This window comes from Megalops cyprinoides, chromosome 15 (assembly GCF_013368585.1).
Source record: "Megalops cyprinoides isolate fMegCyp1 chromosome 15, fMegCyp1.pri, whole genome shotgun sequence".
Taxonomy (NCBI): domain Eukaryota; kingdom Metazoa; phylum Chordata; class Actinopteri; order Elopiformes; family Megalopidae; genus Megalops; species Megalops cyprinoides.
Window position 1 is genome coordinate 26556724 of NC_050597.1, and position 12680 is coordinate 26569403.

The following is a 12680-nucleotide window of genomic DNA, read 5'->3' on the forward strand; positions in this document are numbered from 1 at the left end:
AAGGCTATTCCTTTTTTAACTTAAGCCTTTAATGTTTTACTTACGTTTTTAGAGCAGGAAGCTTTATACTCAATACTATATATGATTTACACTTGGGCAACAATGAGGTGTAGTGGTAAGGAGCAGTGCACATAACCCAAAAAACCACAGGCTGCCGATTTGATTCCCCACCGGGGCACTGCTGTTGTACCCTTGGGCAAGGTACTTAACGCCAAAATTGCCTCAGTAAACATCCAGCTGTAGAAATTGGTAACATAAGAATTATAATGTATGTACATCTGGATAAGACCATTTGCTAAGCAGCTAAATATAATGTAAATGTAATGTAATGTTAAACTCTCAGAAGAACCCTCTGGTTATAAAGAAAACTGATCATTTCATTCCTGTAAATCCTGTGTAATTAAAATCGGTGAGATACAGCTCACATTCCTAATGTTCACCGAATCCTTTGAGAAGCAAACTGTGTTCGTTTACTCTTGCTCCGGCACCATTTTTTAAATTGATTTAAACAATTACAAAAAGTGGGATCACTGATCTTTTCTAGGATGGGGAAAGTAGTGAACCATGGCCTCCATTTAAAGAACAATTAACACATTATTTGAGGAGTGAAATAAAGACTGGCACCATTCCAATGCTACTTACCATCAATTATCACCACATGAGCTATTTGTGTTAGTACTTCTGTCAAGCTACATCGTGTTTGACCCTTTAAAAAAAAAGCAATAATAGTCATTATCATAACTTGTTTTAACATCTTTTTTTCCTGTCAGTTTATATGAAAACAGTCAAGGAAATTTGAGATCACAGTCTCTTAGTGACTTGTACTGTCTGTGTACACATTTTGTGAACTGTAATGTTAGTTTGAGGTACTTATTTTAGAGGGATGGTAATATGCTTTATTGGGGAATGGCTAATTAATAAAAAAAATCTTCTTCCTTCATACAATACAACATACATCAGCTATATTTGGATTTTATGTTTAATAATGTACACATATGTTTCCAGGACAACCATTGATTGTTAATATTAATAGTAATGATAATAATATCCCTTGCACTGATCAACCAGGAAACCTATGTCTCATCCCCTTTAGATTTTATAGTTTTTTGCACTTTAACTGTTAAGTATTAAAATAAGTTATTTTACCAGTAATACCGTTCTCATTAGAAACATTGTGCACTGGTAATCACAGTTGAGGGGGAGTTGTGAAGTAACACACCATTGATCATAAGCTAAATGAATACTGTTCAGCAAATTTGTTGTAAGTCCACTCATCTGAAATCAGTCAAACTTGTGCACCTCTTTAGAATTAAGTCTAACTTCAGCTAATGTTCACTTTTGATTTTGGAATTAAGGTGAGCAGAAGTAGTCCAGATTGCATTGGCATGATACAAATGAATGTGCACTTACTGATTTACATGTGGGGAAAGGCATTAATATAAAACTAACAAGATTATGCTTTCAATAATACAGAGTTACATAGATGAAGAAAAACTTGTTAGATCAAAAAAATCAGTTCAGTACTAGAGCAATGAGAATCTGTAGGAAGTGCAGTGAAGCTCTTCTATGTTACTAGGTCAAGATTTGACCTGCTAATCTGTGTCATTTATTGGAGGGTTTTTTGTTTCCTTAACACTGTGTAATATCAATGGAAATACAAAAAAAATGCAAGAAAATTTCACTACAGTCCACATACTTTTTTCTCTTTGAATGATAGAGTAGTCATTGAAAAAACTGCTGCACTCCTGTTTTCTCCCATTCAATTGTATACCTGCTCATTTAAAATTTAAAAGAGCAGATTTTTAATGCCTCTTATAGTTAGATGGAAGTCACTCAAGAACCCGTTAATGTATTGTACCTACATATCATACAGTGTATACAATGTCCGGATTTGACAGATGATAGTTCAAGAACATGTTTGCTTGCGGTACATTCATGTGCTGTGTCATTGTTGCCAGATGAGCATTTTTGTTTGATGTGTTTGTGTTGCGTGTCTGTTATTATCTGGCGTAGTCTAGTGAAGGTTACTTACGGTTTCGTTATGCCTTTTGGTGCGTGTTGTGTCTGCTGCTGTCAGATGAAGGAGATTCAGGAGCAGCTTCAGAGCTCCGAGCTGCGGAAGGAGGTGGAGGCCCTGCGGCGTCAGGTGGAGCTGCTGGAGGAGGAGAAGAAGGAGTGCGAGGACAGGTGTGCCAAGGCGGAGGTTGCAGCCAAGGACCTGCGGTTTACAGGTGAGCGGCCGCTTAGCATGCTGTGCACAGATGGAGGTGTTAACATCAAATAAGTAACTAGAAATATCTCCCCCCATCCATCCCCCCACACCATCTACATATGTGCATATGTGTTCGGAGTGTGGTGTGAATGCAGGCTTAACAAATTACGTCTTAATGTGACAAGTCTTATATCAACTGTAAAAGGCACTAAAATAGAAAAAGCCTTAGTCACATGACTGCCTGCAAGCTATGGGTGATTGCTCATGTCCTACATCTCTAATTCACTCTAGTTGGACATTTCAATTCAGTAATGTATTTACCTGCAAATGAGTGAAGTGTTGTCATTCTCGTTAACATTGGATATTATTATTTTTGAGACGGAAGATTAGGTTGACTTAATAACACAACCCTTTATTTCTTGGTTTTTGTTTTTAATTCACAGTGGAGGAGCTTCAAAAGAAGCTACAACTAGCTGTCAATACCCCATCTGCTCCACCCCCTCCACCTCCTCCAGCCCCTCCTCCACCTCCACCACCAGCGCCCTCTGCTTCAAACCCTCTCAGGTGGGCTCTCCGGTGGAGCTTTCACAGATTCCTCACACCCTCCACGTTATTACTTTTTAGTGTTGTCCGGCTTTTTTAGCTGACCTTGTTTAATCTTCGCAGCTCCCTTCTGTCTATGATGCGCAAAAAGAGGCAGGCAAACAATGACATTCCACTAGTAGTCCAAGAGTCCCCAGAAAAGGATGCAGGTAAGGCCCCTTACCTTACACAAGTGAAAACCTTTTATATACTGGTCACCTGACCCATAAAAGTAGTTCTTTTTTGTTTATCTTTTGTCCTCACTGCAGTCTTTATCTTAACTTTTAGTACCAAACAGCATTTTCACTTTTTGTCCATCCTTCATTATCAGACTGTAGTTTAACATAATTTGTTTACAAATTTAAGCAATACTGCAAAATGGAAACTTATGACTTGCAAAGTTAAGGACTAGGCGTGTTGTCGTGAGAATGAATAGAAGCTAAAGTGTTACCAAAATGCCAAGATTTTTCTGTTTGCTGCCTTCACAATGGCATCTAAGCCTAGACTAGCAGTGGGGCACATCACCACTCAGAGGGAAGTTGTTGACATACAACTTTTACAGATTCAAGATAACAGGCGTCATATGAATTGGATTTGTTTTGCCAACCCCGAATAACCCATAAACTTTGGGTATGTTTGTGTCAGAAATCCCTCATTCTGAAATCATGCTGTTATAAATGTGAGTAAATGAATTAATTGTGGTATAATTCAATGAACTGGAATTTAGTAAACTATTTAAAAAAAATTGATTCATAACTAAATCAAGGACTTTGCGCAAAGTGATTTTTTCTTTCTTTCTAAGAACACATTAAAACAGCAGCCATCTCCATGTAAAAGCGTAAGGGTCAAAAATGGAAGTGATGAAGGACACACATTTTTGTTGTTTCTTTTGTATTTGTTGGGGACTGATGCTAAAAATGATACTTTACTATAACCTGGTTCTTACAGTTAGACTCCCCCTTTTGCTGTTTTGAAGGACAAACCTTGAATAATATTACTACAGGTCCATTAGTATTCTGGCACTGCCTGTGAAGTTTTTTTGTTGTTAAGAAATTACCCTTTAAAAAATAATTGTGCTTCTGCCAGATGTAGTGTAACTACATCCTGGCCACATCAAGTACTAGGTAGCCAACCATACCTGGGCCACATATACTGTATATGCTATCATGGGAAACAGCCTTTTAACTATTTTTACCTTAAGGTGCACCTGTGCATGCACGGGCAAAAATGCCCCCTTAATGATACCTGTTTTTTGTTGTTGTTGTCCATTCTGTCTTGCCTGGACAGAGACGAAGATGTCAAACGTCAGGCAGCAGGCGGTGGACGAGATGATGGATCGAATTAAAAAAGGGGTTCAGCTACGACCTGTCAGCCACGCATCCAGCAGGACCAAACAGCTGCAGGTATAGCCCCCCTGCTGAAATTACATGCAGAGCTCACCTAGAGCAGGTCTCTTGTCTGAGCATCAGAATAAATCATTCGTATTGCTATGTATTTAATTTTATATAACATGTATATTTCTATTTGCTTCCCTGAGACAGGTCACTCTGATGTGTTTCTGATGAGATGTACAATGATAATGTGCCTGGATTAGCACTCTGTAGCCTGTTATGTTTGAGCTGTTAGCTGCAAAGAAGACCAACGTTGGTAGCTACAGACACTGTTTGCAACAGCCTTTGGAGCTGTAATGTCTCGCATATACTCTGCTGAGCTCAAAATTTACAAAGACCTGCATTTCACTGAATGTCATCTCATGCAAGTTATTTTATGCTAGCAAAGTGTTATTTATTCCCAGCATCATAGTCTTTTTTAGTAAGTAATGGCAGTTTGTTTCATTATGAGTTTTTTTCATGAGTGAGTTTTTTAATGAATTTAACAGTACAAGCTTCCGATGGCATTGTGGCCTAAACTTGTCCTTAGCTTTCAGACTACTGCTACAAAGAAAAATTCAAATTAAAACTTTGTCTGACTTCATTTTGTATGTGCTGGCAGTTCTTTTATTATTTTCTTTGCATCCAGTTTTTAATCTCCTGGAGACGTTTTTTGTACATTCTGCTGTTGTGTTGGGCATATCAGTAAATGGGATTTAATATACTTCCAGCATGTGTCTTTGACAGGTTCCAGGTCTCCTGATAAAAAAAAGCTTTGCTGGGGCAGAGGGGTGAAAAGTCTGCATTGCTTGATGTATCTAACAGTTAATTTATTTTTTTAACAGAAAGAAAAGGTGCCACCTAATTCTGCTGCTGTGCAGGAGCTGAAAGGAATTCTGGTAAAAAAAAAAAAAAAAAACTGGACTGATTTAGTTTTAATCAAGGCTTTTTCTTCTCTTTCCACCAAAGTTAGACCCCAACAAGAGCAAGACACTGTTGACAGTTCAGACTTTAAAGAGTTATCAATTGTCAAATTGTAGTCATGACACTTCAGGAATGCTAGATATGTAGAGTTTAAGTTCAATGAAAAACTAAGTCATTACATGAAAAAACCTTGTTACACCAGACAATAAAGGGTGACAATTGGACATGTGTAATCCTAAAATGTAGAAATGAACCTTGAATTGAATACGCATTGTGCCTTTTTAATACACCATAAAAGCATATAATACAGTGTTGACAATATGTTTTCACAAAATGACAACTACAGCCAGGGCCACATTGCCAAGTAAGTAAGGTTTTTTTTTTGGGAGGTGGTGGGGGGGGGGGGGCTACAATTTGCATTGAAGTCTTTGTTGAATCAGTGTCCCCTTTTTTTATTGAAATTGTGCAGGACACGTTCAAAAGGCCCACCCCTGCCCAGCACAAAGCAGGGACCCTGGCGGGGAGCAGAGAGACAGAGCTGGAGAGGGTGCTGCAGAGACGGCGGTGTGCGTTCGAGACGACCCAGGACGAGCGTGAGTTTCTCCTCTCCCGCAGCCTCCCGCGCACACTTTCACACAGCCAGTGAATACACCTGGAGGGAGAGCCGCACCCAAGACGAGGTGCGCGGCTCTCTGGACACAGTCTGTGCTGCGCCGATGTTTCGTGGTAATTTTACTTGGTTTTTAGAGCCGGAGTATAACACATTTCCTCTGGCAAAACTAAACCCAAAGCTTATTTCCTCTGTTACATTTTTTCCGAGTGAACGGTTTTCATAAAAAAGCCTCAACATGCCTTTACACCTCAGCAGTCAGGCAGACAGCTTAGCAAACTGCAGACAGCTGATGCAAAATGGCTTATTCCAGAGAGGAGCCAATTAACAGCATATGCTCGTGTCTGCGTTGGTTTTTCCCCCTCTCTACAAATATGACAATTAAATAGAACAATTATGATTTAACACCTTTTTTCTTAAAGGTAATGATATATGCATTGTCTCGTGGATTTGAATTAGTATGATATAAATTCATTATCTATGGCAGGGACAGAAACAGCCGATGATCATCTTGTATGTGTAGTGCAGGTATTTTTCCCTCTGTGCTGATATGGTTCTAAATAGCCATGTAAAAGCTTAGTTTTATGTTCATTGAACACTTTATTTTTGCTGTTTATTGCTTTTATGCTGAATTGTGATTTGAGTGTACAGTACTTTAGTTTCACAAAGTACTATAGATTATTCAGAGCTGACTCCCAGAGAAAGAAGTCACATTGTATATGTGAGATCATAAATAATCAGCCTTAATGAAGCAGTTTTCAAAATGGAGACTGAATATTCCATCTATGTAGTGCACACAGCAGGAACCGGAACATGATACTGGGCCACATGACAGAGCAGCACATCTCTACCTATCTCTCAAAAGATTCCTCCATCTCAATGGTATCACATTTCCTCACCCAGAAGTGCCAGTCATCCATCGAGGATACAATAAAAATACAATCTTAGTCACTGTAAATGATATTGTTTTTATTTCTCCATCCACCTCTAAGGAAATAATATTTGTAATCATGTCTAATCGGAGGGATGTCTCACTGTGCTTTAAGTATTGAGTCACCGAAAGAGATTTGAATACAGGCGTGCTGTTTCCCTAGTATGAAATAACAGGTGAACTACTCCACACACATATAAGGGGGCTCTGCAGAAATCAAGCAGCACTCCCTATTCCACTGTTCAATGTATCCCGTTGAGTCCATCTGTGTGCCTTTCTCCTTTTACTCGCAGTATATTATAATGCACGAATTATCTCTCCTCTTCACATGCAGAAATTGTATCTGACTACACTATTTTCAAACAGCTGCTGAGATTATGTATAAAGCATGCATTCTTTATGGACAGTGAGTCTGAGGAATCCTTGAGAGGGGATTGCTGCAGGACAGCTGATTTTCATCCCTGTGTGTATGCTTTGAAGTAGTTTGTTACGGCAGAACAGGCCAATCTTATAGGAAGACAGATGGCTCTCAAGCATCCATTGGGTATTACATAACTCGGTCATGACTTAATGGCTGTTGGAGCTAAGCAGCTTCCTGTTGAAATTCCTAACAATGGCTCTGGAGTAAATTGGGATACAACCATGGAACCATTGATTGATAACTTTCTGGTACTTTTAAAAGTTTGGAGCTTTTACTCCAAATCGGGGTAGTGCGGAGGCACCAAAGTGACTGCAGCAGAACTTTGACAGGTGAGCATTACTGTAAAGGGGCAGCCAGTCGGTCACATATAAGAAAATGTCATTTTTAAGTGGCCTTGCAGAAAAAGGGAAGGGGCCACACCAGAGATGCAGCAGGAGACGTGAACTCCAAGGACGCTGCAGGCACCCTTGTAGCTGGAATGTGGTATATGCTGGACAAATCGGTGGTTCTGTGTGGGCAGTGCAGAAAACATGGGACGGCCATCACCGAAGACACAAAGGAGAATTTCTTTTCAGGGTGTTTGCTTATTACAACCCTGTTGAGGCAAAAGAGCGTGACTCAATCAAAGAGCACAACCTTGGAAATAGCGGGATTTTGATTAGTCAAGCTTGGAGCCAAGCTACAGCACTGTATACATTTCAAATTAAGCGTTTCAAATTAACATGTGTGACCCATGGTCATCAGCAGGCAGAAAGACCATCGGGGGAAACGCATTAGGGGACAGATTGCTGAGTGTATATAGAAATGTCAGTCTATTATATCGTATGTGATGTTAAAGTTCTTCAAATTAAACAGTCCATCAGCGATTGTAGTTAATACAAATTAAATAATATATAATATGATATATAAATATCTATATATATATATAAAATGTATTCATAATTAAATGCATTAACCATTAAAATCTCACCATAATATTCAGCTCATTTTTGTCATTTTATTTTGTCACTCTTGATCCTCCTCTCTCTTTGATGATAGCATATTTTATCGTAAGTGCTAGCTGCTTCTTTTGGGTCTTTCAGAGATTATCATTGCGGTGGCCAAACCTGAGTATGCTTTTCACACGTTATGCCTTCGAGTGTGTTTTTCTGCCAAGACTGATGGATCCTTACCCACTCACTAAGATTGTACATATCAGGAAGTTGGCACATGGCAGAAAAATATGTTCACATAAGGTATCTGGTACAACTCCCACCCCACCCCCTTTGTCTGTTACATTCTGGCCATAACTCAGGTTTTGGCACCAGTGTCTTGGTTGTGGCACACTCAGAACATATTTTTTGATCAGCTCTATTTACTGCCTATGTATGCTGCTTACTCATCCCACATCCCACAGTCTTTAGTGAAGTCTTTCAGTGTCATACCGATATATGTGTGTAATATGTCTTGTGTCCATTTTTAGCTATTTGCGCGTTAATGTAAAAGCCCCCACTGATAAAGCCATTTTAAAACTGTTCGGCTGCTTCTTAACTGAGGAGAAATGCATCTCTAGCGTACTACAGTAAATATGCATCTGTAAGTCGTCATTATTAAACTTACACTCATCAAATTTCAAAAATGGAATTTCATAGAGGCGGGCCGTAGTTCCATATAGCTCTGGCTCCCATGTATGAATTCCCGATGAACTGATGTTGAAAATAACATCTTCAAATTCTTATAAAAAAATTGTACCCAAGAGAATAACAAGAATAATGCATTAGATGTGATCAAAATATAAGTATATATAAGTATATATTTTAGGGTTATTTGCCAAGCGCTAATAACTTGTTAATGGCTTTACTGGCAATGGAGACACTGATTGGCAGTTGTTTTCTAATTGAATTTTAAACGTGTGGTGATGTTTTAGAGTTAGGTATAAAAAGTTGGTCAATGGAGTAACATGATTTCACTGATGAAGGAACTATACCAAAATGTTTGAATCTTTTGTCCATCATCACAAAAAAATTGTGTGATTCTTGAATGCAGTTACTGACATTTTTTTGACTTGCATATCTCCATTTTTATCCTATAGGCTTAAGAGTGAAGTCCACTTCCGTCGAAACGTAAAATACAAGAACACATTTTTCCCCTTAATCCCCCTAGTCACTCTCAGCTTACCGAATTGGGAGCAGCCTTCATGGAGATATAGTGAGCGTTTTGTGACTGTGAATTTCAACGGCTCTGGCATTGTGCTGTTTTTATTTAGGCTCCCAACCATCAGCAGACCACTTCCCCAGCAGTGTTCTGGACCTGACTCGCATGAAGGGGACCCAGCCGCCCTCAAAGGAGCCCGGCGGAGCTGAAGCGGGCCCATCAGAACCCACTCCGTGAGTACGAGTCCCCCTGCAGGTTATTTGCGTGGACAGGAGGCTTTTAAATACCTGAGATGCCATGTAGTGTTGGCCGTTTCAGGTTTAATCACTCACTTGTCAGCTCTGCCACAGTAAAGAAATAGATTAACATATTTTTTGTGGTCCTGACTGTGTTGATGTGTTTTTTTTGGCAGAACTCATCCCAATTTGGCACATGAAGGGTTGTCTGTCATGTTATATGTCATACAGATAGTATATATAATACAGGGGCAGTGCGGGAGAAATCCGCCCCGCGTTTATGAGAGATTGTGTAAAGTGTAAAGGAAAATCTCTCTTCCATGTTTTTTTTTCTTACTGTGGAAAGTGTGCAATCTTAGGTCATGCATCACATGGTAATTTCACTGTGCGTTTCAAGCAGGAACTTCAAACACATATTCTCCAGTAGGGTTCACTGACACAAGGCAGCTAGGCAGCCATACAGATTGTGTGTGTACGTGCGTATATGTGTGTGTGCACATTTCCACACTGTACTGCAGTAGACCCACCACATGCTACAGCTGGGTGTGGCCTAGTGTATAGATGGAAACAGTTGAACACACAGTCCTATAGCCACGTAACATATCTGTGAGAAACTGAACTGCCACAGGAGCATCCTTTCAAAACAACCATGACCGAGATTGAAAAACTAGTGCTTGCTTATATTCTTTCCTCTTATGCTAAAGGCAAAATTGCATTGTGGTCAGACTGAATGTGGCCCAAAAGCTCAGAATCAAACGTTTGTAGGCTGAGGGAGGAATCACCTTACTTCAAACGGTATGGGCCCCTCCACGGTTTTGTAATCAGTAGGAACCCATCATGCCTTGCCGTCATGCAGGAAATGCAAATTAGCCACACAAGAAGAAAGCTCCCATAGTTATTTCTTTACTTTATGATGGATACCAAGGAAAGGATGGTTAACTGGACGAAGGATGCTTGTACAAGAATGCTGGAGAAGTCTTAGCTGATGATGAATTACATGGATACTGGAGGTTTGAAGCATAGTTTAAAGCTGGGTGGGTGTGAGGGATGTTTGAGGGGAATACAGTTCGATATTTATTAGGAGCAGAATGAGATTTTCCCATAATTCTTATTATTGTACTGCCTTGAACCTTCACCAATAATTTGTCTTTAAATTGGTTTGTGTAAACCACCATTGTTCTTTCGGCATTCTATTCCAGAAAGTAATTCCAAATAGGAAATAAGATTATAGAATTTAGAATTTATTATCCCACACACTGATGCTGAAATATAAAGCAATATAATATGGAAAAAGCCTAAAATGTCCCATTTTCCTTCTTATTTTAAAAAGTAACAGTAGGAACAGTAATATTGTTAGATTTCTTTCATTTTCTCCATATAGAAGTATGTATAAGACTGTGTAAAACAAAAAATGTTTTTATGGAAACATTTTTGTATGAGCTGGGAAGAGATTGTATGCATTCTCCAGCACACATGGAGCCACATCATTTCATGTGGCAAGAACTGGACTGTGGTATAAAATGTAGAGTGTCTGCTTCTGATCCGATCCATTTTTGACCTCCCAGACATTCAGAAGCTTCTGTCCCCATTGTGGTGCAGAGATAACAGGCTGCCTCATCTACCTTGCTCTGATGCCGGGCACTAAGGTCCCAGTACAGATCTGTGTCCATTCACACTGTCTGAAACAAACAGTGAATAACTGGGGCTCAGCCTTTACAGCTTAGAGGAACAATGATTCGGAAGGGGACATAGAGGCTGAGTGTTGCAGATTCTATAGCCAGCTGGGGCACCTTACATTTTGAGGTACCCTTACTGTATTCACAGTTGTGTAATCAGGTTACAGATGATGCAATCGTACAGTCATGCTGGCCTGTGTGTATGCAAGGAAAAATAATGAAAGTATTACAATGGCTTTTCAGAGGATCCTGCTGGCATTGCCAAGCCACTTTACCCCCACAGCTCAGCGCTTTGTGTAACCAACACTGCCAGATACACTTCCATGGCCAAATAGGAGCGCTAAATCGCGGCGCTCTTTACCTACTGGTGCGGTTCGCAAACTGTTGGCACGCGTGTGCTCAGATGTGCGGCTGAATCGAATTAGGGCACGTTCTAATGGTCTTCCTCTCAGGGAACATCAGGGACGCGAGGGTTGAGGCGTTTTGTCAGTCTGTCATGCACAGTAAGCGTACTTCTATCAACCCGATTAAGGATTAGGGTGCGCGTTTATGCACGGGGAGTCACCCGGTGACCCTCCCATGGGATGTCTGGGGATATCTCTCCTTTACATCGCAGTATCGAGAGGGCTGGGCGTGGAGACGGTGTCACCGGTGGTTTGGAATGGTTTAAAGTGCTCGGCGTGTCAGCCAGGGGTTAAGCTGTTCTGTTGGGCATTTGTTGCAGAGGAATTGGGTTCAGGATCAGGCTGCAACGACGGAAAGCCACGCTGTCTTTCACCGCTGCGCTAGCGGTTCGGTTTTTAGTTTCCCGTGCTCAAATTAGCAGGTAATTCCATGTTTTCAGGCAATGTCAAAAGGGGAATCTGGGAGCAGGAACGGGGTCAGCGTGGCTTTGTCGGGGGCGCTAATTGAAGCTTTGGACCACATTTGTTGTTAAGGCACAATTTCCAGTCGGAGCTCACTCGAGGCAAGGGGTTAAATCCCGGAAGATTAGAGAGGAAATTCAATTCGGTTCTTTTCCGGCTGCACCGGCCTGCTGTAAATGTGTGAATGTAGCCCCAGCGCAGGCGTCATGTGGGAATAAGGTGTTGTGAATAAACTGGAGGGGTCACAGACAGCGGCAAAGAGCCGGTCACCGGGTTTGGAGTTGGGGGCACAAGGCGGTTTCCAAATAATCAGCGTTGATGCGGCCTTCTTCAGCTTGCCGTAAATATGGAGGCGGCCAAACGATGCCAAAAAAAAAGGAAGGCCCAACGATGCCAAGCTTTTCTTCCTTCACTAAGTTTGTTTCACAGCTAATTTGTCCTCAACAATGGCCTTACAGACAGAAGCCAGCCAAAGAGGAGGGGATTTACATGGACTAAGAGCTCGGAAATGACTTGCCGTGTACTGGCCAAGACTTTTTTTTGTTGTTCTTCCTGTTTTTAATCGTTTGTTTTCACGTGGGGTAGGAAGACAGAATAAGTTAATGATAAGTTAACGTGATGAAGGCAAGGATGATAGAATGTCAGTGATAGACGGTAGTCACTGAAAAAGCTGTTTGCAGGAGAAAAGAAGCTTTGACGTTTGTGCTAATGGACACAAG

At 40.6% G+C, this 12680-nt stretch overlaps 1 protein-coding gene across 1 annotated transcript in view; it reads left to right on the forward strand.

Annotated features, from left to right (window-relative positions):
• shtn1 (shootin 1) overlaps window positions 1-12680 on the forward strand; it is a 45159-nt gene that overhangs the window by 26941 nt on the left and 5538 nt on the right. The window contains exons 10-16 of the mRNA XM_036546754.1: window positions 2078-2231; window positions 2656-2776; window positions 2879-2964; window positions 4082-4197; window positions 5010-5063; window positions 5558-5681; window positions 9296-9416. Coding sequence (XP_036402647.1) covers window positions 2078-2231; window positions 2656-2776; window positions 2879-2964; window positions 4082-4197; window positions 5010-5063; window positions 5558-5681; window positions 9296-9416 — 776 coding nt within the window. The remainder of the gene's footprint in view (window positions 1-2077; window positions 2232-2655; window positions 2777-2878; window positions 2965-4081; window positions 4198-5009; window positions 5064-5557; window positions 5682-9295; window positions 9417-12680) is intronic.